The sequence below is a fragment of the Fringilla coelebs genome (genome assembly GCF_963513975.1).
Source record: "Fringilla coelebs genome assembly, chromosome: 23".
NCBI classification, from domain to species: Eukaryota; Metazoa; Chordata; class Aves; order Passeriformes; family Fringillidae; genus Fringilla; species Fringilla coelebs.
In genome coordinates, this window is record NC_140049.1 from 4,265,899 (window position 1) to 4,290,872 (window position 24,974).

Sequence of the window (24,974 nt, forward strand, 5' to 3'; positions counted from 1 at the left end):
TGTTTAATTAACATCCATTGCTAATCAGCTGTGACAGAGTGACACAAGCCTCACACTTTTCTGGTGTGTGATTTCATGTGTCCCTGCCAGCCTAAAGCTCAGCCTAGACATGGCTCAGTCAGCAGTGCCTGCTGTGCCCAGCTCTTAGTGCAGTGCCACAGCTCGTGGTTGGATGATTGGAAAAGAGAAATCCATGTAAGAGACAGCAAGATGTGTCAACTAAACCAGAGACTTGAAGCAGCAGCACTACCCCAAGTCCTGAAGAAAACTGATGGGAGTTTGAGTTTCTTTGGGGAATAAGAGATAAAAAATAAATAACAAATAAAGGGTGGTGTATCCCACACAACACATATTTCCTGAAATCCCATTTTGTTCCACTGTGTTTCAGTGGAACAAGGAGCCCATGACTTGTAAATTCCAAGGCCTCTTAGACGATGGTCTATTGGAGTGTGTAACTGAACTTCTCCCCAGCACGTATGGAACAAGTGCATCAGGAATCTGAACTGGTGGTCACCGGATCTGCTGCTATGAGGGTACAGTTAGCAAAAAGTTGTTCTCTGAAACTGTGAATTATCTTGAGTAAGCCAAAAATTAAAAGATCCTGAGCCTTTGATGTAACTTCTTTTTCTGGGGACAACCTTTCTCCCTTCTAGGCTGTTTCAAAAGGAACATTCTCTTATGAATAAATATGACAAACACAAAAATTAAAATACAGAAAAACCCAATGTAAACGCAAGCCCTGAGGTATTTCAAGCACACAGTGTAATTTTTATACCTGACAAGCAATCTAAAGGTGCCAGTAAGAAAACTTACTTCATGGCTCTGTAAAAATGTCCCATCTTTCTTTCCTGCCTTCTGCCCCCAGGAAGGGGCGAGAGGTTGAGGTAAGAGCCCCGTGGAAGCTGTGATAGTCACAGAAGCAGAAACTGAGGATATTAAAGTGCTGCGTGTCTTTTTCTGACCACTTTCGCTCTTTGTTTGGCTTCCACAGGCCAGTTAGATTCTCCAGAGATCTGACAAAGGGGCTGCTTTTCTGGACCTAGGCTCCACTCCTGCACCAGTTTGTAGCCACAATGAGGCTTTTGGGATAAAGAGGCTGCTGAATGTGGATTTTAGTGGCCCCTTGAACTCACAGTTGGGTTTTTTGGGTTTTTTGGTGTATCTCAAACTAGCTTGGGAAGCTTAAGCACACTTTGCACTGCAGTTGGTCCCAAATGACTGCCTGGTCTTGCCAGCTTCCCACCTCTTTCCCCCTCTTCCTTTAGCCTGGATCTCCTTGGACGTGTTTTCTCCCCCAGAGCTTTTTGCATTTGCATGAAGGGTCCAGTCCTACAAAAAATAAATACCCAGTCTCTGCATGACAGTGAAGTCAGTGGGTCTACTCTTCAAGTTTGCTGGAGCAGACCCTTAGGCATTAATTGGTTTTTTTTAAATAAAGTACAATTTTATTAGTTCTGCTCTGTTTGGGCTTTGGAAAATAAAGTCACAAAATGGATTATAGGTCTTACTTTTTACAATGGCATTTGTCCCTCTGCTAATTCTTGGCAAACAGGGGCTCGGTGTGAGAGGGCTCTGAGCACTGTGTCCCTGGGGGACGTGCACACACAACGTGTTCCATCTGCAGATATTTACCTGGACAGGTGCTGCACATCCAGGCACCTGCTCACACCCAGAGGTGTTTGTAAGGAGACATATGCATATGCTTACACAAAGTCTATACATGTGTAAACTCTTAATTGCACATATACAACATTAAAAATCAAATTAGTCTTAGATGCACCTTTGCTCTTTTTTCTTTAAAAAGGACATTTTAAACCCCTTTTTTGTGTTCACTTCAGTTTTACTGTAACTAATACAATTCACCCGATCACCTAATGGGATATTTCCCTCTCAGTATGTTAAAACACTGATTAAAATGCATTACAATTATTAAATTGGGTAGAAGAGCACTTCTTGTAAGCTTAGTCTGGAACTCCTGGGGCATAGTTGTGCAGTGACAGTTTTAGATCATTTCTCTCATGTTACGGATCGTACAGCACAGAACCATGCTGAATATCATGCCAAAGATCTAGAAGAGAAGGGATGTGATTTAGGGATCCACTTACAAAAGAGTTATAAAACAATTTGCATATCAGACAGTCTGAAGGTCCCTATGGCAGAGTAGTGACTGCTTCCCTCTACAAACCCCAAAACATCAGACAATAAACACAGAGGAGGTTTCACTGATTTTATCAGCTCACACTGGTTTCACTGTTCTTTGTTTTAAATGTCCAGCCAAGCACAACTGCCCCAAATATTAATGTTATAAACATCAATTTAAGTCACATAATAACTGACTATTGGTGATATCCTGGTATTGCACTGGAGTGTTCTGAGTTTCAGAATGCTTCTACATGGAATAGGACACACATTAGAGTAAGAGCAAAGGGTGATTGCAGAGCCCCTGGAGCTGGTGCTGAGCTCTGAATAGTTCCTGTGCTCAAGAGCAAGACTATGCATTAAATCTAAATCCCCACTTGTGTCAGGGAACTTGGTCAGCAGAGGGAATGATGAAAGCAGAGAACAGTGGGTGTTGCCAGAGGCTCTGCTTTCAGCCGCAGGTCAGTTCTCCTAAGCAGCTGCGCCTCCTGAGCCTGCACTGCTAAGGGTGTGAGATCGGCAGTTAAAGCACTGGGTTCATGTCCCCTCCCCACACATGTCCCTAAGGATGGGCACAGCTCAGCTCTCACAGCCCAACAAGTGGCAGAAACAAGCACAGAGAAAGGTGCAGGTGCATTTCTGCTGCTGAAGAGCTTGTGGTCACTTCAGGATCTTTGCTGTGTCTGAGGTGGGGATCCAAGGGGAGATGATCCCAGTTCTGGTGTGTCCTTGATGTTATTGATCTCTGTCCCACCTCCACTGTATTTCTGAGTCCCTTCCTGTTTCATACAAACCCCAGGATTGTTCAATATGCACACCATGGTTTCTGTTACCTGCAGAAACCCTTCAGCTGCTTTTCGCTGTCCACATAAATCTGTGTATGTCCTGCTCTTCCCAGCAGCTAAGGGAGTGTTTCTTTACAAATACTGTGGCTCCTCATGCTGCTGGTGTCTGAGTCTGAAGGAAGTCATGGCACAGATGTGCTGGAAAAGCTTTGTGCTAAAGCCTGGTAAGCCCCAGCCTGCCAGTCCTGCCGTGTTCTTGGGACAGGGTGACATCTATTGGTCACAGCTGTGGGTATTCTCTGTTTCTCATGAAAACTAAGGAATGTATCCTAAAGGATTGAAAGCATCAGACTGCAGTTGTTTTGGAATACAGTAAATGCTGTTACAGCCTTTTGCTTTTTAGTTTGGTTCATGTGCACTCTGCTCTCCTACTCTTACAACAAAAGAAGATTACCATTACTTTGGACCCTGTCTAAGGATACAAAATTAACTTGAGAGGCACAGTCACACAGCTCTGCTTGCACTGATGGGGGCAATTCCCAGGGAGAAGACACACTGGAAGCAAGAAGAATTGAGGAATCTCACCAGTTGCTTCAAAACACCTTCCACAAAGCTTTGAGTAAGGGACAGGGTTCTGGGCTCAAGGAGAGATTGGAGAAATGGATTTACTCACTGTAATGCTAGCAATTGCAATTCCAACAATTCCAACTAAGCGCAGCTGAGTATCAATTACATTCTGAATTTCAGCCAGGCAGTTCTGTTAAAAACAAAATGAAAATTTTCTTTATGACTGGAAATCTATATTTCAATCAATTCTATCTGCTGTTCTCACTGAGCAACAGACAAACACAAAAATATTGGTGCAGTCACCATCCTAATTCCTGCATCTAAACCTTGGGTTTTGCTGGATAATTTTCCCAGCATCTTCCCTTTCCTGGTGAGGCATCTGTACCTCTTGCCTGGAGAGGCTGACACACGCAAGTAACTTTCTTACACTCAGTTTTCTCCCTAATTTTAAACTCCTTTATATAACAGGCCATGCTAAATCAGGAGGTTTGGTGCTTCATTTTTGTCCTTGAACTCAAAAGCAGATTCCAGAAAAGACAGAAATTACAGAAATTAACACCAATTAAGTTTCTAGTCAGGAGGCTCCATGCATGACTAAGGTGGGCACTTGCCAAAATCCAGCCTCCATGGGGAATTTGGGGTCCTGTTCTGTTCCCTCCTCCATTTTCCTTTCAGATGGTTCAATATTGTCTCAGCTATCATGGGATGCCACAAACAGGGGTCATGACTGAGGGCAATATGACCTCCAGCTTAATTCTGCCTCCACTTTTCTTCATTCCATAAGGAATTTCATGCTGGAATTTGCAAGGTAAAAGAACTTCTTCCTTTCTTTTACTTACAGAATGTCTCCAATTTTACTAAAGAACTGACATGAAGAAGTGATTAGAACAAGCAGGACAGAGGACACTTGCCTTTGGTAGCTGGATGTTCTCTGGACAGGGTAATCCTGTTTGTTGTTCCACATTACCTTTACCACAGCACTGGAGCTGAATGAGAGAGAGATGGAGGATCAAAGAGGGGAAACCACAGACTGTTCCATAATAAAAATCAGTTGTTATTTTGTCCTGGTTTAGGGACATACTTTCATACTGAAAGTGAGACAATAACTAAAAAAAAAGAATCTGTACAGATGAAATAATAACCTTACTCTCTATATTTAAACTGCTGCTTCTGGTAGAGTTCCAACTGCGTGGGACAAAATTCTCAAAAATTAGTTTTAATTGTCTGAGGCCACAGTAAACAGCCACATTTGTATTAACAATGACCAGAAAGGATTTTTATTACAGTATTCATAACAAAGCAAACAAGTGGATTTGGGAAAAGCAGATCCCTGGCTTACAAGAAAACAGGAGTTAAAGGGAGAATGCAGAAAGTTCAAATATCACATACAGAATTATGGGCAATGCACAAAAAGTACAGCAGAGAATGCTGGAATTTTATTTTTGACACAACATCGTGCTGGGTTTGGAGACAGTAATAAATCAGAGTTTCAGAGGGTTTGTTTTTCCTGTTTGCCTATCTCCCACAAAATGCTTGGAATTCCTCTTTGGGTCAGAAATAAGAGCTATGGGAGAAGGACAAAAGGGTCTGAGGTTGTGAAATGTTTGTTCTAAAGAACGTGGGAATTGCTGTAAGGAGCAGCAAAGCTTGGGCTTGCTCTCCGTGGGAGGCAGTGTAGATCCAGGATGGACACAAACAGGATTAAAGAAGTCACAGGTTGTAACTCTGATTCAGACATTCACTTTTTGGGTGGCCTGAACTGTGTCACACATGTGCTTTTGGTCTTTCACTGACTTGGTTCAGCCACACTGTAGGTCCTGGGACAGAGGTCATGTTTTCTCTGACAGATGGAGAGGGATGCAGACATTTCTCTCTCTCTCTGCATTTGCAAGTACTTATCTGTGGATTTCAATATCCAGAAAGGCCATAACAGTAGTTTCTTCTCCACACAAAGACCAGAGGCATCAGAAATTTCAAGGCCTGGCTAATTGCACTTTCAAATGTCAAGATCCAAAAACCAGAATTCTTACAGAGGCCTCAGGAAACTCTCAGGGTTGTGAGCCTGACTGGATTTGAAGTACATTCAGTTCTATTTTGCCATACCTCAGAGGGAGGAATTCTGGATTCTAATGGGCAGTGTGACAGTGGAGCAGTGGAGGGAGGTGTTAAGGTGGAGGAGTACTCACAGCCACGTGGTAGCGATAGATGGTACTGTTGACCTTCCCCACTGGATTTTTCATGTAGTCCTCATAAGCATCTTCGTAGATTTTCTGAGCTTCCTGTATTGCCTACAGAAATCAGACTTTCTAAGTGAGTTTCAAATCAGTTATCCCCATTCAAGACTTTCATCTTGTGTCCTCAACCTCCAGGGCAAAAAGTTGTGCCTGGAAAACAGGCATGGTGACTCAAAAGCCAAGAGGGTTTGTGGCCTGGTGGCATTCAGAAGGTCAGAGTGTTCATAGGCTCTGTTCTGTGCTTTGGTTAAACACTCTGAGTTGGGGAAGTTCAGTACCTAAATTTGTTTGCCCTTCTCCCAGGCAATCCCCTCTTTTCATACAGCTCCCCTTGATGTTCCTTCAAGGCTGAGCCACACCTCCACCTTTTCTTGAACAGAGGAGGCAAAAACTTCATCCTGTTCCAAACTTGTGATAACACAAGCTGTCATTGGCTCGATATAAGAATGTCAAGAGTCTTGCAGGGAAAAGTCTCCTGGAAAGTTTTCCTATGGAAGAGCCAGGTCAGTGGGCACTGGAATCCATAACTACCCCATCATTACATCAGAGGCTGTTTGCTACTTACCACTCTCTTGCCTATGAAGGCAAATACTCCAGCAGTGACCTCACCTGCAAATATCACCAACAGGCAAGCAAAGAACTGCAGAGGAAGGAGAGAATCTCACATGAGTGCAGCTTGTTCATGGGGGCTGCCAGTCAGCCCCTCATCCTGCCCAGGCCTCAACAGCCCACCCTGAACCAAAGCTCCTGAGGAGGCTCTGCACAGGGCTGCCAAGGCAGATTGCTTTTCACATTCAGACCAAGGGGAAATGGCAAAGATGTGGCTCAGAGGGAGCTTCAGGAAAATCAGAATATCTCCAGGGAATACATCACAAGGGACAAGCAAGGGCAGTTCTGCAATAGCATGGTGGCTGCTGAGTCCAGAGAAACTGGATTAGCCAATAAAAGGACATAAGATCTTTCAGGTGTTGGACTGTAAAGATCTTTCCATTAATGACAGCAAGCACTGAATGCTTTGGATGGTTTCCCTGCAGAGCCCAGGCCCTGGAAAGCTTTTACTCACTGTTCCAATTAAACACTGGGACTCCCGCGCTGCTCCACAGCACCCGAAAAATCCAACTGCTGACATGATGGCCCCTGCTCCCACCAGTACATAGAGTCCTGTGGAAATCAGAGCCAGGCAACCATTTCAGAGGGTTTCTCTCCCCAAAGCCTGCTACCTATTTCATCAGCCCCAGCCATTTACAGGTATAACAAGGTCTCTGGCTCTCACAAAACTGGTTCTCTGACCACAGGAGGAGAGCAATACTTTCTTCAGAATTCTTGGAGAATTAAATAAGACAATTTGAGATTAGCTCAGTTGTTAAGAGCATGGTGCTAAAACCACCAACTTTGCAGGTTTGATTCCTAGATGGGTCATTCACTTAGGAGTTGGACCTGATGATCCTTGTTGGTCCATCCCTTGCAACTGAGAATTTTCTGTGATAAGAATCTGTGACTTTCACCTTCCTAGTTTGCTGTCCCAGGGACAGTTTAGTGCAGAAAGAGCAAACCCTAGACCATCCAGAACCCCCTTACACCTCTGCAATAAGCAATGTAAGGCAAAGAAAGCCCAGCTTTGCTAGAGAGCTTATTCCTGGGAAAGCTGGAGCTGGAAATGTGCTGTATGCTCTTCAGCGGGGGAACTGAAAGGAACATGGGAGATGGCAGCATAGCCCCATACAGACCCCAGCTGTGAGCTGACACCTAGAAATACTCTTATTCAACGGGGGTTTTGGTTTTAGTTTTTTGTATGGGCTTTATGTAGGATGAAAGGAAATACAGAGTACAGAGTTTTTCTTTCCTCACTTGTGAATGTACATTTTTTGATCTGTGCTTAGGCAACACTTGGGTTCCTGTGGGGGTCAGCTCCCACCAGACCACAACCACGGGGCTGTGCCTTGGTTCTGGTACCATTGGTGTAATTCTAGTCCTTGTCCTGTGCAGGATGTACAGAAATCTGCCGTGCTGAGCCACTGCTGGGGAAAAGAGCTTCATCTCCCTTCTCCTCGTGTCCTGGTGAGGGACAGTGGAGCTGCAGGCAGAGTGCACTAGAGGGCACAGTGAGCCTTGCTCCCAGCCGGGACTACCCGAGCTTCCACTGAGAGCGTTTAGTGTGCTCAGTTACCAGTGTAAACACTATTATAAAATCCGACCCAGGGTTAGCACAGCTGCTGGCGTATGCTGTTAGCAGGCCTTGTGTAACCTGGACTAGAAAATCCTACAGATGACAGTTTGCAATCGCTAGGAAAATCTAAAACCAGTTCATGTTTGAGTGCAGAGCTTCCATCCAGCTGCTCTGCCTCACTGGTGCAGCCTGCCTGGGGAAGGTCAACCCCTGCCTGCTGCCCATTCACTGCCACATCAGCCTTCAGTCTCTGTGTCTATCCCAGTTATTGTGATCCTTGTCCTCCCCTCCCTCCTTCTGCCCCAGTTCCTGCTGAGAGATACATTCTGATAAATAGCAATAAAACAAGTAATTTGGCTTTGCCCTACTAATTGTAATATACACGGTGCTGGGGGGATGCTGCTTGCTGCCTGTGTTGGCAGTTCTTATTCCATGTTTTCTGGATTTTTAATACTCAGCCACCTGTGACTTCCTGGGACTGAGCACTTTTCAGGCTGGTACTTGTACACAGATGCACAGCACTGGTTTTTACTGCTGTACAAAGATATTTATGGCTCAGGGGAGAAAGGTCAGCCAGCCCTGGTGGAAGATGAATTGGAAAAGACAAAAAACCCTCGCTCAGGTGCAGAACCTGGTGCTCACCAGCCAAACACCAACACTGCCATTTCCTGGGATCTCCATGGTAACAAACAGTGTAATTACAAAGATGTTTCCTGGCCGTATTCAGTGTGTCACTCCCTACTCCCTCCCTGTACTTATCAGGCCACATAGCAAAGATAAATTTGAGTAAGGACACAGGAAAGGAGTCTTCCCATTTCTTTTTCTTATTTGCAGCTAGGAAAGACAAAGCTCAGTGAGTCTAGGGGTGAGACCACTTTCAGGAATTTGGATTTGCATTTGTCAGAGAAACAGCCTGAGCATTTCACTCGAATGACTCAGAGCTAAACCACTACCTCAGTGAGAACTTCCCTTTTAAGGCGTGTTACAGGAAGAACTCACAGCACTCACTAAACAAAGCTGAGCCCCAAGCTGAGCCAGCCAGGAGTTAAAATCCACCTTCTTCCATCTTCTGCTCAGAAGAGTTCATCCCACTTTGTCCTTTCTCAGCCTGGGACTGCCACTTGGTGATACCCAGCTATTTCTAGATGGAAAATAATGTTGACACTTAAAATTTCCACAGAAATAATGATATTTTTACTTTTCTACTATATATACACACATGTAATCTTTCACACAGGAATGAAACTTGTGATTTTGGGGTTGTCCTGAGGCCAGGACTTGGCCTTGGTTGATCCTTGTGGATCCCTTCCAATTCTGAATATTCCATGAGACACATGAAGAGTAGCTTGAAAAAAGTTAAAGGGGCCAACTTACTTCTCAGCTTGCACTGAGAGGTTTCCCAGCACCCACATCCAGGGATGCTCAGTGGAAGATGAATTCCAGGAAGGATGTCTGCCACAGACTGAAATGTTATAATTTATGGCTTAAACATCTTCAGGAAGGACTTTTGCCTCTTGTAGCAAAACTGTATTACAAAAGCTGCAGAGAAGACCACCACATCCTGACTGAGGCCCCACCTGATCTGTCACTCTCTCCCTGTCCGTGCCACCCGCCCCTTTTCCTTTTTCTATTTCTTTCTTTTCTCTTTCTTTCTCTTTGCTTCTTTTACTATTAAATAAAATATATCAATTTTTTGGCACCAACATCTAACCTCATTTAGTTTTAATAATATTTTTGAGTAGACTTTGAACATTTCTTGGTTTGATCAGTTTTATTAATTTTCTTTGCTCTTCTGTGTTTCAACTGGTTTGTAACAATATCAAAGCTGTAGATGCAGAAATATCCTGGATGGTGTAATTATGTAAGAAGGATCTGGTATTTCTTTTCCTAGAGGGCTGTACACAGAAATGGAGGCATGTTCACCTCAAATTCTTGATAAGAACAGACCTAAATTTAAAGTGAGACTCTCCAGAGAGAAAAAAAAGCAAAGGGTGGCAATGTCTGGCACACAGCCCTTGGAATCCCAGCCTTAGCTAAAGCCATCAAGCACTGAGAGCTGTCAGGGCCAGCAATGCAAATCCAGACTTTTGGTGGTTAATATCACACCTTTCTTTGCAATGGTATCCAGTGTCAGGAGTGCCTCAGCTCCACTAAAACCCATTCCTTCCTAAAAAGCAGGATGGAAAGCCTTAATCAGCTTCTATTCATCAGCACTTCCATTGTAAAGTACAAAGCCTTGGCACGGCCTTCAACTTGGCATCTACAGCACAGCAGGGAAACAAAAAAAAGTCAGTTTATAGCCACAGAATGGAACAGGTTTGAAAGCTACAAACTGACACAGAAAATTCACCAAGAAGCTCAACATGGCGAAAAGAAGTGTGTGAATCAGGTCAGGGTAGAGAGCTTGTTTAGGTGAGTGGAAAATGATAAGACTGTCCAGCTGCAGCTCTTTGTGCAGCAGAAGGAAAAATGTACAAGGTGGAAAGGAAGCAAAGGTTTGTGGCCTTTGTGAATTCTTTCCTCTCACCTCTTGTTGCCTCTGTTCATTTCCTGCAATTTTGTTCTTTGGTCTGTGTGTGCTCATGGAGAGGAGAGAGGGTTGATACCTAAACTGAGAGCAGGAATGCAGAGAGCAAGAATGCTGCTGGGGCATTGAGGAAGAGCCAAGCTGGCCCCAGAGACAGAGCTCTGCCATCTGTGATTGCCCACACTTGGAATATTTATTCCACCTGCATTTAGGACCCACAAGCAGGTCACTCAGCCCCTGAATGCAAAGGGATGAAGAGGCACATTCTGAAGATTAAAAATCCATGTGCAAATCTGACAGAAAATTGGTTGATTTAGGCAGACACAGGCAGTGCACTGATTACTGAGGGGGTTCTAGAGGATATAGGGGCTTCTTTATAACCACAAGAGGATGAAAAACAATGTGTCACAGGACTGGGGATTTTTGAACAGAGCCTATTCTCTTTTTTTTTTTTTTTTTTTTTTTTTGGGTTAGGAAATATTGAGGTTTTGAGGTGTGGTTTGTTTTGCTGTACTGACCCTCCCTCCCCCCAGTTTTTTTATAGATGTGGAGAGACATGAAGACTTCTTCTTTTAGCAGTGAGTCAAGTGAGAGAACACCTGATAACAAATTGATTTCCCTTCTGGCTATAATGTAGTGAGTGTAAGAGGGGAACCCCCTTCTTCTGCCATTGTTTTATTTTGCAAAGACAAATTTGGAAAGCCATAAAGCAGCAGCATTTCTGTATATTTGATTTTTTTGATTCATCCCATGGGGAAAATCATTCTTTCCTGAAAGGAAATTGTCAAATGGGGGTATTCCCTGTGAAAATTCCAACAGGAGGGATTCCCATTTTCTAGCAGACTCTGCTTTGCAATTACAAGGAGAATTAAAATGTTATCTGGCAGTCTCAAAGAATCCTGTGGCTCCCAGTAGTGAAGAATGGCAAATCCACAACTCAGAGATCTCTGGATCAGCCTCAGTGCTCGTGGCACACAGCTCTTCCCTAGGACACTGTCCCCTCTGGAGATAAGGACACATCCCTTCCTGGGCTGCACTTGGAGACAGGAGATCTGCCAGTCTGAAAAAGCACCTTCAAAAGGACCAAGGGATTCTGTGTTTTCTTTCTGAGTGTACAAACCCTCTGTGATTAGCAATGATACAGAATTCCATCTCTTTAGACCAGATAGAAGAGAAGGATGGAATTTTATAGCTACTGGCTGCAATATATTTTTATGCATATCAAGAGTGAGGGAAGGATCAGCCTGGGCTGGAAGAGATGTAATTTCAGACTCTGGAAGAGAACCCACTCCCACAGCTACTTTTGTTTGTGTGTTTGTTTGTTTGTTTTTCCCCAAGTCTTACTGAAGGTTTGAGGCACAAATCCCTGCCAAAGAGCAGGAGCAGACAAACACACCCTGTCTCTGTCTGGCTTTCTTTCACATGGGTTTCTTGTTTACCTGGCTGCCATGGGCACTTTCCATTTGAAATAATTCTCCTTTTTTTTTTTCCTCTCTTTTGGGCTGAGTAAATAACACTGAACAAACCCCCAACTGTTCCTACTCCACAGAGAGAACAAGCAGCTCTGTTCTGGGGATGAGGGACCCAGCAGCAGCAACAGCAGAGCCCGGGACTCAGACAGGGCTTGAAGGGATTTTCCTGGGGTTGTGAGTTCCTTGCAGCCCCAGAGGCAGATGTGCTCCTCCATGGAAGGACTGAGGCTCTCCAGCCCTTAGGAGAGCACCAAGGAACTTCTAGCACAGACACACTTCTGGAAAATATGAGAAACACACGTAGGAGTTGGGAAAAAAAAAGTCCAGACAGGGACAGTTGTGTGTGTGGCACCAAACTCAGCTCCTGAAACAGCCTTGTTACTAGAAATTTCCATTGTATATTTATTTATAAAATACATTTACAGAACAGGAGAAAAGCTGCAGAGGCCTCTAAAGTGACATGAATTTCTGGAGAAGTGGAACATACCCTTAATTTAAGCATAATGGATTTATCTGATTAAGTGTCTGGTGTGAATTCAGCAGAGATTTTGTGGTTAATCTGCCTGGAACCATTAGAGGCACCAGCCAGTTTGGAGGCTACTGCTAATGCACAAATCCTGAATTTCAATTTAAAATCAGCCTCACTGTAATGTAACATCCCAGTCCAGTTCCTCCCTTTCCCACAGAACACCAGCCCTTGCTACATTTCTTGCTCACATGCATCCCAGAACCCTAAATAATTATGGCCCAGATTCACTGGAGGCAGTGTGTTCCCAAAGGCTCTGTCAGGGTCTGCCACCCCCACAGACTGCTCTGAACTCAGGTGTCACCAGCACACCTGTGCCAGCTGGAGCTCTCCTGACCTGGCTGAACTTCACAGACCCCCGTGGCAATTCTACCATTTAATGATGTGAATAGTGGGGGAAAACTTCCTCACATGGAGCTGTCAGAGTGCACACTGAGGTCAGAAGCACATGGTCAAACGTCTTGGCACTTTTTCTACTTTCACTGCATCCTTTTTGATTAGAACCACAGAGTGTTCAGGAGTGCACTGCAAATGTACACAATGACATTAAGACTTTTCAACTGGATCCCCATTTCCTTTCTTCATATTTCCTGACATTTATATGCCTGTTTGGCTGCAGTAAGCGAAGCACTTTGTTGTCAAGAGCAACTGATAGTGAGTCTAAGATCATGTTCATGAGTGGTTGCAGCTAATTTAGTCTGTCAGTGTTTGTACTGCTTACATTATCTGTTACTACTTGCATCACTTTGTTGATACTGTATTTCTTCTGCCTTTGTAATACTCAGTCATTTGGTATTCTGAAATCCTCTCGTGATTCTCTGCAATCCTCTCTAGATTAGGACACTCTGGATAATCCTGTGTGTGCATGAGCCAGATCAATCCAAACCCTCCTGGAGATGTTTTTGAACAGAGAAGCCCCAAAAGGGAGCCTGAGGGCTTTTTGGTTGCTGGTTTGTTTTTTTTTTTTCCCCAGCAGATAAAACACTTTCCTCTTAATGGCTTCAAAGTAGATAGTCCAAATGTATTTACAGCTCTGTCAGAGTGAAACACAGCACAGGCCATTTCCCTTACAGGAGCTGTAATGGGTTGTACTGCTTTGCTTGTTATGTAGGAACTGCTTCAGAGCATGCAGACCTCTCTTAAAGAGACTCTGTGTGAAAAAGGAGCCTGAGCAACTCTGGAGTGTGGGATGCTGCTCCAATGAGAGGAATCATGGACTGGTTTGGGTTGGAAGGGTCCCTAAAGATGATGGAGTTCCAGCACTTGCCATGGGACACCTTTCACTATCCCAGGTTGGTCCCAGCCCTGTCCAGCCTGGCCTTGGACACTTCCAGGGATGCAGGGGCAGCCCCAGCTGCTCTGGGCACCCTGTGCCAGGGCCTGCCCTCCCTCTGGGGTTATACATTAATGTAATCAGCCACGTGCTGGGGGCATCCAGGGATGGGAAGCACCTTGATGCCCTTTTCCTTCCCACAGGACCAGTGGCAGGTCTATCCCCAGTCACCTCCTGCAGGTGGCTTTTCCCAGAGAGCTCCCAGTGTTGCTGTGTGAACTCTGGGCTGGGCCTGGGCAGCCTGACCAGAACAGGGACTCCTGGAGCCTGGCTGCTCCCTGAGGGGGCTCAGGGCACCCCGGGCACTTGGTGCTGGCAGGGCTCAGCAGTCACAGCAGTGCCACCAGTGAGCAGGAACCAGGGTGGCTTCCAGCTGCCTCGAGGGAGGAGAAGGAAATGGAGTAACTGTGGGCTTGGCTGCTGCTGTGGGGTGGGACTGGCTGGGAGAAGCCACCCAGGAGGGCAATTTAATGGGCAAGCAAAAAGCATAAAAGGCATTATCATGCTTAAGTGATTAAAAAAAAAAAGCTTCCTGAACCTCAGCATCTTGCAAATATACAGCAATCACTCTGAGGCAGATGGACAGATTGTCACATTAGGCTAAATTAGCTTGTTTGGTCACAATTGCCTTTATTCTTGCCTTTATTCTGTCAAGGGGAATACTAACTCTTAGGAACTCCTGCAAGGTTTTGTGATCCACAACAGAGACCAAAGACTTTGGAACAAATTTCATTTTTAGTAAGGTTTTCTCAGGGGGTGGTAGTGGTGGTGTCATATTTTTAAAGTGAATTTCCAGTGAGCAGCTTCCGTTTTCCACTCAGGGCCACTATCAGCCTTTTCTAAACCACTCTTCCTGAGCAACAGAAAAAGAGAGCTGCATGCAAATAATAGGAAGAAAGACAATTTCATGGCTAAAGTCTTAAGTACAGACTAAAAGCCTCTCCAATCCATGATGGCAGGATCATTGTGGTGTGGTTGCTCTACAGGGCTGCTTTGCCAACAGCTCTCATTTCAAAGGCTGGTAGAGTTTGAGAGGTGGTGGATTTAGGAGAGAAAACCCTGTTGACTAAGGGTATAGTGCTTGACTCCAAAATACATGAATAGAACTTGAACAAAGTGAGGCACAGGAGCAGAGAATTGCAGTTCACATGGATGGAACTCCAGCCAAGTCCTGTTTGTATGGGCATCCACTGCTATGGAGAAAAGCTACTAATATCCTTCAGCTCCAGACATGACTTCATATCCTAAGGCACGCTCCATCCACGTACCTTTCAAAGCCAGCAGCATCACTCCTGCTCTCACTGACCTCAAGAAAAAGCCACTATCACCCTAAAACTTTTGTCCACAGCTGTTTTGGCCCTGATGGATGCCTGGACCACAGACTGGATCATGGGACTGAAACAAAGAGAACAGATCAGAGCATAGGAGGGTTGTGAGCTCTGGCTGTGCAGGAGAAGCAATATTTCAGGGCTGAGAAAGGGCCACCCAGACTGATTTGTTTGCATTCATCAGGTTTTGTTACCATTCCTGAGGGGGTTTGTTGAGTACACACACTCGACTTTTATTGGTGCTGGAAGGGATGAGACCCTCTGCACTTAATTTATGAGGAATACAGAGTTTGTCCTGTTTGTTGCCCTTTGTCCACCAAAAGCAGAGATTGAAGAATGGAGATCTGGAACTGATCCTTAAAAAGTCCCCACATCAGTTTTTGCTTCACAAGTGCTCTCCTTGCACTCAGCAGCACTTGGTCTGTACTTCTGTGCTTCAGTTATTCTTAAAATTAAGACCAGCAGTACTACAAGGAATTAGAAAGGACCAATTAATTGTGAGACAGCAGTGCTGACACCCTGGGTTCCCACAAGCATCTTATTTCCTTCTGACTCTTGCAGACCTTCCTGCCCAGTAAAAACTTTCCCAGTCTTGGTACAGGAGTCTCCATAAGGATGAGCAATCCAAGGGAATTCCCTTAATTCCACAGATCTTTTCTCCATTTGATCTGTGCAGTGTCACAGACAAAAAGATAAAAAGGTATCTGCCAGCTATTGTCCTTTGATGAAATTATCCTTTTTTCTTTCATTTTTTCTCTCTCAAGTGCAGCTAAGAGAGGGATCAATGAACTCTACCAGAGCTGAACTGCAGCTGAACAGGGAAGCCACAGTTTTGCTTCATCACTTGAAGCACAGGCACAAAAACTGTACTGTGAGATGGAGTAACATAAAAATCTATCCCATTGTAGAGGGAACTCCAGAAGCTGGGGAGCTGCAGGGAGAGGATGTCCAATTTTAGGAGCCTGCTCCAGTGTAAGATGTGTCTGTAAAATGGTTGGAGGCTGCGTGGGTCAAAGTGTTCCAATCCCAACTTTTCCTGTTGTAGGTTTTTCACTGCTAACCGCAGTGGGGAATATGGATCACCAAACACAAAACCACAAGCAACAGAAAGCTAGGAACACATATGTGCTTGCCCACAGCACTGCTGCCTCTAAGCTGTTCTCCAACCAACAAAAACATCTCAGTGGCTGGAAAAGATGAACAGGCCTGGTTGCCAAGTCATGGCCTGAACTATTCCAGGGGCAGAAAAGACAGCTGGGCTGCTGGTAAAGAACAGGGCTATTTAAGGAGACTCACTCTGGCCTAATGGAAAATGCAAGGATAGAATTATCAATTATTTTACACTAACCCAGCATTTCAGATCCAGGAAAAAACAATCACAAGGAAGCAGAAGAGAGAAGCTGGTTGGATTCGGCTGGCAGCTCAATCCAGGTACAGAAAGAGCAGAATGTGCTACCCTTTAGAAGAAAGAAAATTAACTGTTTTTCAGAAGATGGTGATTCTGGAGTGTTTCAGCCTACAAAGCAAACTCCAAATGCACCTGCACTGTTGTTCCAAGCACTGACACAAAGTTGATGTGATCCCAGGGCCTTGGGAGCCACAAAAGCAATCAGTGGAACCGAGATAAAGAAATTATTTTTGGATGTATGGCTATATGCTGGTATTTTAAGTCATACTGCTGATCTGCTTTCTCTTTCAGCCCTCAGGGCAGCTGCTCCTGATGTGCTGCACAGTGTTCCATATTAAGAATTCCTATGCAAAACCCTGGCTGCCACCCAGAAAGCATGTTAGAGAGCAAACACACAGAGCCAAATAAACAACAGTCCCAGAGACTCTGAGAAAGGCCCAATGCACAACTGCCAAGGGGGACTCCAAGCTGAAATCTCCTCGAGAGGGAAAGCTCTTCAGCATGACCTTCAAATGCAGCTTTGTCTGCTTCAAACCCACTGTAACTGAACTTCTCCCTGTCCTTTTATCACAGCCTTGGCCCCAGACTGTTGACAGCCTCAGCACAGCCTGAGCTGTGCCATCAGATGCTCAGGAGTCACAGCATTTAGCAGGGTTTGTAATGAGGGAAGGAGGGCAGCAGAAAACTCTTTGGTTTTCTTTCACAGGAATGCTCTGTTCAGTGCCTATTACAAAAAAGGGCAAAACTTTGCTTTAGAATTCAGTCCAAAGTGCAAGTTTAAAAGAATTCTGAAATATCTGTGCCCTGTTCCTCAGCACTTCCTCTCACAGTTACATATTTCAACAGGCAGGTCTATAAATACGTGTGGCAGCCCAAAAGCTGAATGTCACGGTGTCTGATGAAACCTTTACAAGAACATTCCTCAGGACTTCCCAAAATTAACAACTTTGAACAACTTTTGTAATTTCTATTCAGGGCAGAAGCAGACTACATCTTTTGGAGATTTAAATACACATGCACCAAATAATATCTTGTTTACACCGTGTGTTCCAGGCTGTACTGGCATTGTGGTGCTTATTCACAGCACAGGATGTAGCACTTTCTGTCTCCCAACAAACCAGCAGCACTTGATTTTGAAGGCCAGAACATCCTTTTGTCTTGTTTGCTCTCCTGGGACAAACATAAGTGGATCAGGGAGGGAAGCATTCCGATCTACAGCACAGGGAATTCAGCAGGTATAAACTGGAGCTGGAAATGAAGTTGGTGATCTAATATGCTGCTGTCATAGCAGCTCAGATGTAAGAGAAAAAGTAAATCATATTTCCTGGCTCTCTGTGTCAATGGAGGTGCTGCAGCGTGTTTTACAGCAACCCTCAGGTCCCAAACAATGTTTTCATCTGAATGGTTTCATTCAGCTTCACAAAATCCCAGGGATACATTGCTGGACATAACATCCTCCCCAACTATTCCCATGGCTGCAGTTCTGTGCCTCTAGCCTGGCTGCAGATGTTAAAGAAACCTGGGCCTGGGGCTGTGGTGGATCTGAGTCAAAGGCTCCACTGAGAGCACTGGGGTATTTAAGGTAACTGCACAATCCTGGAGTGACAGGTGACTGCTGGAGGACACCTCTGGTCACCTCCCAGTCCTTCCACACTGTCAGAGTGGCTTGATGGCCAGGGCAGGACTGGGTATTCAGTCACACTTGGCATTTGCACCAAAATGTTTGCACCAATGGGATTTTATTGGGTCCATCTCTAGGGGTGATGTATTAAACAGAAAAAAACCCCCAATTTTTCTGGTGTAAAGGTATGTTACAGTTGCCAGGGACAGAGAGCTGCAGTTGCTGGCTGTCCCAGACAGCTGCTATTTAAGGGTATCTATAAATATGAAGCACAGCTCCCAAAAACCCACCTGGAAATCCCAGGGAGAAAAAAGTTATCTTAAATGCTAAAATTAGATGTGACTAATCCCAGTTCTGTGGGCACAGGAGCTAGCTGATTCCTGCCCAGGTTGGACAAACAGCTCCTGAGATGACTGAACATCAGGTAGTATCACTTTTCAGCTGTAGAAGGATTTGCTTTGGCACTTTGGTCCCACTCCACAGGGAGAACTGCTGAGCAGAATTTTGCTGCTGTCCTGGTTCTGGGAACTTTCTGAAAGGACACTTGTTTTGTTGGCTGGCAGCTGCACAGAAAACTCTGGAGGGATATACTGGTGAGCCCCACAAGTCTCTGACCTGTCTCACCTTCTATTCTGAGAGTATTAGCACAATTCACTTAGGATATGAGGGGACTGGATCAAATCCAGGAGAAGAGATTAGTTAGGTCTAAGGAAGTGGCTGTCAAGCAGAGAAAGGTCAAAAGCCATCACACACATGGCACACAGCACCAGAATGTCCAGTTTTGTGCAGGTCAGCCCAGAAATTGTTGACCAAGGTGTGTCACCTGCCCCAGGATGCAACCAAGCCTGGAGGCTGCTGCCCTCCCAGCACTTACCCATGAAGAAAAGTCACTTACCCATGAAGAAAAGTTCCGGGGACTTTTTGTCTGTAGCGAACTCTGCCATGGGCCCACCAAACCGCAGCCAGAGCCCGAAGGCAATGACAGCCAGTCCTGCCAGCTGCAACACAAACAGAGCAGTCAGGGCTGCAGTGACAAACGGCTGCAGAGCATCACAGCAGTGTCTTGGCACCTTGTGCTTTCTTGAAATGCCACAGCTCAGAATTGCACTGTCAGAAAATTCATGCAACACTTGCCAGGGTTTGATAACAACAAATTCCTATTGCAGTGCAGTGTAGTTCTTTCTTTCAGCTCCTCAGTGTAGTGGTGCTTCTGAACTTACTAGAGACTCTTAAACCTTGTCAGTTATTTAATTATCAAAACTGGGCCTGAATTGTCATGAGAAATGGAGTGGGGCAGGGGACCCCCACCAAAACTAGGAGGTACAAGGATTGTTACTGGGTAGATATCTTAGATCACAGAAATTACAAACCAGTGATAGATGCTGTCAAGTGCAAGGAGAAATTCCCTTTAATGTGAACAAGACCAGGTCACAAAGGAGTGTCACAGCACGTTGTTTGAGGGGAAAGATCTACAGTCAGAGGTTTCAGCCTGACCACATGCCAGACAGATCATCAGCCTACCAGGAAGTGCTGTGTGACCTGGCAGAGAACTGCAACACCCCTCAGGAGCAGAGCTGTGTGTCCTGCAGGCAGCTCAGGCACCCCTCAGGAGCAGGCACAGTGTCCTGCAGGCAGCTCAGACACTCTTAGGAGCAGAGCTGTGTGTCCTGCAGGCAGCTCCAGCACACCCTCAGGAGCAGGCACAGTGTCCTGCAGGCAGCTCAGGCACCCCTCAGGAGCAGGCACAGTGTCCTGCAGGCAGCTCAGGCATCCCTCAGGAGCAGGCACAGTGTCCTGCAGGCAGCTCAGACACTCTTAGGAGCAGAGCTGTGTGTCCTGCAGGCAGCTCCAGCACACCCTCAGGAGCAGGCACAGTGTCCTGCAGGCAGCTCAGGCACCCCTCAGGAGCAGGCACAGTGTCCTGCAGGCAGCTCAGGCATCCCTCAGGAGCAGGCACAGTGTCCTGCAGGCAGCTCAGACACTCTTAGGAGCAGAGCTGTGTGTCCTGCAGGCAGCTCCAGCACACCCTCAGGAGCAGGCACAGTGTCCTGCAGGCAGCTCAGGCACCCTCAGGAGCAGGCACAGTGTCCTGCAGGCAGCTCCAGCACACCCTCAGGAGCAGGCACAGTGTCCTGCAGGCAGCTCCAGCACACCCTCAGGAGCAGGCACAGTGTCCTGCTGCTGTCCAGGCCCAGAGCCTCAGCCTGTGGCACCTGCACAACCTGGACAGGCTCACAAACACCTGCTGCTTCCCAAGTGGGTGCCAGCCTGGCACAGTGCTCCCCTAACCTGTCCTGCATTCCCTGGCACTTGATCCATTGGCACAGCTCCACAAGCCAAGAGGGCAGGCAGTTGTACAGCTGGAGAGCTCAGGATCACAGCTTTCCTCACAGATGTGTCCTAGCAGAGAGTGAGGGTCCCCTGCCACCCTGTCACAGCATGGGGACCTCCCTGCTGGCAGCCACCAGGCTGTGGAGTGCCCCTGGCAGTTCGGGATGAATGTCCCAGCCAGCTGAGGAGATGGTTCCTTCCTCAGCGAAAAGGCAGATAACAAAACACAGTACTTGTCACTTTTGAGAAACGAATAACACAAAGCTTTGTCCTTCTGCTGCCTTGCAGCTGCAGCTGGGCAGCATCACAGTGCCCCTCCAGCTCGAGCACAGCAGCACTGTGTCCCCGGAGCATGCAGTGCTGTCACCACGAGGGAACAGCCTTTGGTTCAACTGTGCTTCAAGCATAAAGGAGACAAAAGCCCAAAACTGCTTGGTCCAGAGAGGCTGAACAGGATGACTTTGTGGCTTCTTTTAAAAAGACCCCAGTGAATCAGAAGGAAAGAAAAAGACATTTAAGAAGATAACATTGCTGATTGTTTTCTGGAAAACTGAAAGGACAACAGTGCATGAGGGAAAGAGAGAGGAGAGAAAGCGTGAATTCAGCTGCGTGGAACTGTGAGACTATTGAAAAGGTGCAATGAGGGGAGAATGGACACAGCATTCCCTAAATCTCTTGGGGTGATGCGAGGACTTTGTCTTAGGATGATCTTGTAGCAGCTGTTTTCTTCCTATTTGAAATGACATTAGTAAAAAGCACCGTGATGCTGCGAAATGTTCTGCTCACTGCACTGTACTGGGGGAACCTCTCCCAGCCTCCTCCTGCAGCCGCGTGGTTGCCGGGGAAATGATCGCTACTTTAAATGACCAGTTTCGACAGATGCTGTGTCTGCACAGCAATGCCATCTTACACCGAGCCGGTGCTTTCCCAGGCAGAGCTGCATCTCCCTAGGAGCGAGCAGAAGCCGGGAACGCTGCCCGGGCGCTCCGGCCGCCTCAGCTCGGGCAGCCGATCCCGCCGGGCTGCCCGGAGGGAGCCGCGCCCGTGCCGCCCTCCCGGCACCCCCGGCACCCGCGGCAGGTGCCCGGCCCCGCCCGGCCCCGCTCCGCCCGGCGCGGCGCTCACCCAGAAGGTCAGGTTGAAGATGAAGAGCAGGATCTTGACGCAGCGCATCCCCCCATAGCCCACGCCCATGGCGGGCGCTCCGGCAGCAGCTCCCGCGGCGGCTCGGCCCGACTCCGGCGGGGCGGCCCCGGGGGCAGGTGCGGGGCCGGGCGGGGCTGGCGCTGCCCGGGCGGATCCGCCGACCTGGGCCCGCCCCGGGGCGGACTTTGTGCCCGGCGCCGTGCCCGGGGGTTCCCGCGGCCGCAGCTGCCCGGGCGGGGCGCAGGCTGGGCCGGGCACCCCCTGGCCCCGTGCGCTCGGTGAAATCCCTCGGGGCGTCCCGTGTGACTCCGAAAGACGCTCAGATCTTGCGGATGCTGCGCGCAAAATTATAGGCAGGATCAAGAATGTGATGTCGTTAAACCCCTTTTGGTTCATAGCCATAGCTAAGAGCCCCTCAAGTTCATTTTCCAATCATTTATTTGTTCACTAATTTGACACAAAATGCTGACTCTGCTGTCAAAATCTTAAACCTTTCTCATCTTACGATTTTTTTCAGCTGCTCCTTCGAGGTCTCCAGGAACTCTGAGTCCAAAGTTGCCTGTGGGTCTTTGAGACAGGGGAGCACGAGGTAAGGTTGTGTCTCTGGAAAAGGAGTTTCTACATTAAACATTTCCTCTCCTTGTTTAACGAATAAACCACTTATTTCCTTTTTTTTTTTTTTTTTTTAGTTTGTGCTCTAGTCATAACTGTAGAGTTCTATCTATTCAGATTATTTTCAGGTTTTGAATAAATTTTCCTTGAGGTGATATGGAAACCATGCAAAAATGTGTTGGAAAAGATGTTTGGTGTTGTTATTTAAAATTACACTCCTCTAATGATGCAATAATACCAAAGGATGTTGGAGGTGGTTTCCTTTTCCACTCACTTTCCTCTTTGTTTTCAGTTGTGTTAAAGCCTGCCCATATTTTGGAAAAATAATCCAAAACAGTTTATTTGAATTGCAATGACAGAGTTTAATTAAGAATATCTTATTCCATTTGCAATGAATTGCAATGTAATACCATCTATTGGTTTAGTTGTTTGGGTTTTTTAAAGAAACATTGAATCTACCTTATAAGTCAGAGTAAAACACCACAATTTCCCTTTTTTTTTTTGCTTCTGTGATGCACTGCTAGATGGTGTTGACCAGGTCTAAGGTATTCCTTCTAAAATAACAAAAGCATGAATGCATTTGAATAATCAAAATAACTTCAAGACAATGAGATGCATCAAACAGTAGCAAGAGTCTTCATTATCCTCTGATACATTTGAAGCAGAGGAAAAACAAGAGAGTGGTTTTGCCTTGGATTGTGATGGCAACAAAAATAAATAGTTTTTTTAGAAGTCTATTATTAAGCTTCTCTATTTCTCTAGTAATTTTCATGATGATTTTCTCTAAAAGTGTAGGAATGGAGCATTCAGCCTTCATAAGTAGTAGGTCTCCTTCCCACGTAATTCTTGCAATGAACTAATCCCAAGGTGCTGCTTTTCAGCACATGGTTCTTGGCATCTCCTGGAGGCACCTCACAGCTTCCTCTGGCACTGCCCAGGGGTCACACAGGTTTGGGTGCCTGGGGATGTTCAGGCAGGTTTGGGTGCCCAGGAGCACAGGGTTGGCAAAAAGTCACTGGTGGGGCTCTGCTGGGCTTGGTTTTAGGGCTCATGTCTTCATAAAGGACTCGGATCAGGACTCAAAGGGATATTGAGAAATTTTGCTGCCAACACGAAACTGGGAAGAGCTGTTGACTCCCTCCGAGGCAGAGAGATCTTGATAAATGTGAGGGCTGGGCAATCACCAACCACGTGCAGTTTAACAAGGGCAAGTGCTGAATTCTGCACCTGAAGAGTTGCAGGATCTGCTAACCCTGGATATACGGGCAGACTGGGGAGTGAGGATGTGGAAAGCAGTGCTGTGGAGAGGGGGGGTCCTGGCGATGGCAGGCTGGATCTGAGTCAGTGTGCCCTGAGCCAGGGGGGACATCCCTGTCCTTGGGGCACCAGGGGTCCTGGAGATGGCAGGCTGGATCTGAGTCAGTGTGCCCTGAGCCAGGAGGGACATCCCTGTTCTGGGGACACCAGGGGTGCTGGTGATGGCAGGCTGGATCTGAGTCAGTGTGCCCTGAGCCAGGGGGGACATCCCCATCCTGGGGGCACCAGGGGTCCTGGAGATGGCAGGCTGGATCTGTGTCAGTGTGCCCTGAGGCAGGGGGGACATCCCTGTCCTGGGGACACCAGGGGTGCTGGCGATGGCAGGCTGGATCTGAGTCAGTGTGCCCCGAGCCAGGGGGGACATCCCTGTCCTTGGGGCACCAGGGGTCCTGGAGATGGCAGGCTGGGTCTGAGTCAGTGTGCCCTGAGCCAGGGGGGACATCCCTGTCCTTGGGGCACCAGGGGTCCTGGAGATGGCAGGCTGGGTCTGAGTCAGTGTGCCCTGAGCCAGGGGGGACATCCCTGTCCTTGGGGCACCAGGGGTGCTGGCGATGGCAGGCTGGATCTGAGTCAGTGTGCCCTGAGCAAGGAGGGACATCCCTGTCCTGGGGACACCAGGGGTGCTGGCGATGGCAGGCTGGGTCTGAGTCAGTGTTCCCCGAGCCAGGGGGGACATCCCTGTCCTGGGGACACCAGGGGTGCTGGCGATGGCAGGCTGGATCTGAGTCAGTGTGCCCTGAGCCAGGGGGGACATCCCCATCCTGGGGGCACCAGGGGTGCTGGCGATGGCAGGCTGGATCTGAGTCAGTGTGCCCTGAGCCAGGAGGGACATCCCTGTCCTGGGGACACCAGGGGTGCTGGCGATGGCAGGCTGGATCTGAGTCAGTGTGCCCTGAGCCAGGGGGGACATCCCTGTCCTTGGGGCACCCGGCACGCATCCAGGCTGGGTGAGGGAAGGATTGCCCCGCTCTGCTCTGGGGTGGGGCAGCCTCGCCTCCAGTGCTGGGGTCAGTTTTGGGTGTCACAACATGAGAAGGATAAAAAGTTGTTGGAGCTGCCCAAAGGAGGGACACGAGGGTGGCGAAGGGTTCCGGGCCACACGAGGAGAGGCTGAGGGCACTTGGTTCGTTCAGCATGAACGAGCCTGAGGTCAGAGCTCATCGGGGGCTGCAGCTCCTCCCGAGGGACAGCGGAGGGACAGCTCCGACCTCGGTGACAGGGACAGGACCCAAGGAAGGGCTGGGGCTGTGTCAGGGCGGGTCGGGCTGGAGATCAGGGAAAGGTTCTTCCCCCAGGGAATGGGCACGGCCCCGAGGCCGCCAGAGCTCCGGGAGCGTTCGGACAACGCTGCCAGGTATGTACAGGGTGGGATTTGGGGCCGTCTGTGCCGGGCAGGGGTTGATGATCCCTGCGGGCCCCAGGCCATCGCTCGGCTCCATGGCGGCCCCGCGGGTCCCGCTC

The 24,974-nt window shown here is 47.4% G+C and overlaps 1 protein-coding gene across 3 annotated transcripts; it reads right to left on the reverse strand.

The window, feature by feature from the left end:
- Positions 1–430: 430 nt before the first annotated feature.
- TSPAN2 (tetraspanin 2) lies at positions 431–21,704 on the reverse strand. Of its 3 annotated transcripts, none has more exons than XM_084220538.1 (8): positions 21,564–21,704; positions 19,003–19,105; positions 6,789–6,886; positions 6,291–6,365; positions 5,678–5,770; positions 4,403–4,477; positions 3,598–3,681; positions 431–2,068 (listed from the first exon to the last, which is right to left on the reverse strand). In XM_084220538.1, the coding sequence occupies exons 1-8, from the start codon at positions 21,630–21,632 to the stop codon at positions 2,003–2,005; spliced, it is 663 nt and encodes a 220-aa protein (XP_084076664.1). In that variant the 5' UTR covers positions 21,633–21,704; the 3' UTR covers positions 431–2,002. The 3 variants fall into 3 exon arrangements, with proteins under 3 accessions (XP_084076664.1, XP_084076663.1, XP_084076665.1); XM_084220537.1 differs by having other exon boundaries at positions 5,678–5,779; XM_084220539.1 differs by lacking the exon at positions 431–2,068 and adding an exon at positions 3,420–3,479 and having other exon boundaries at positions 5,678–5,779.
- Between the last annotated feature and the right edge of the window lie 3,270 nt (positions 21,705–24,974).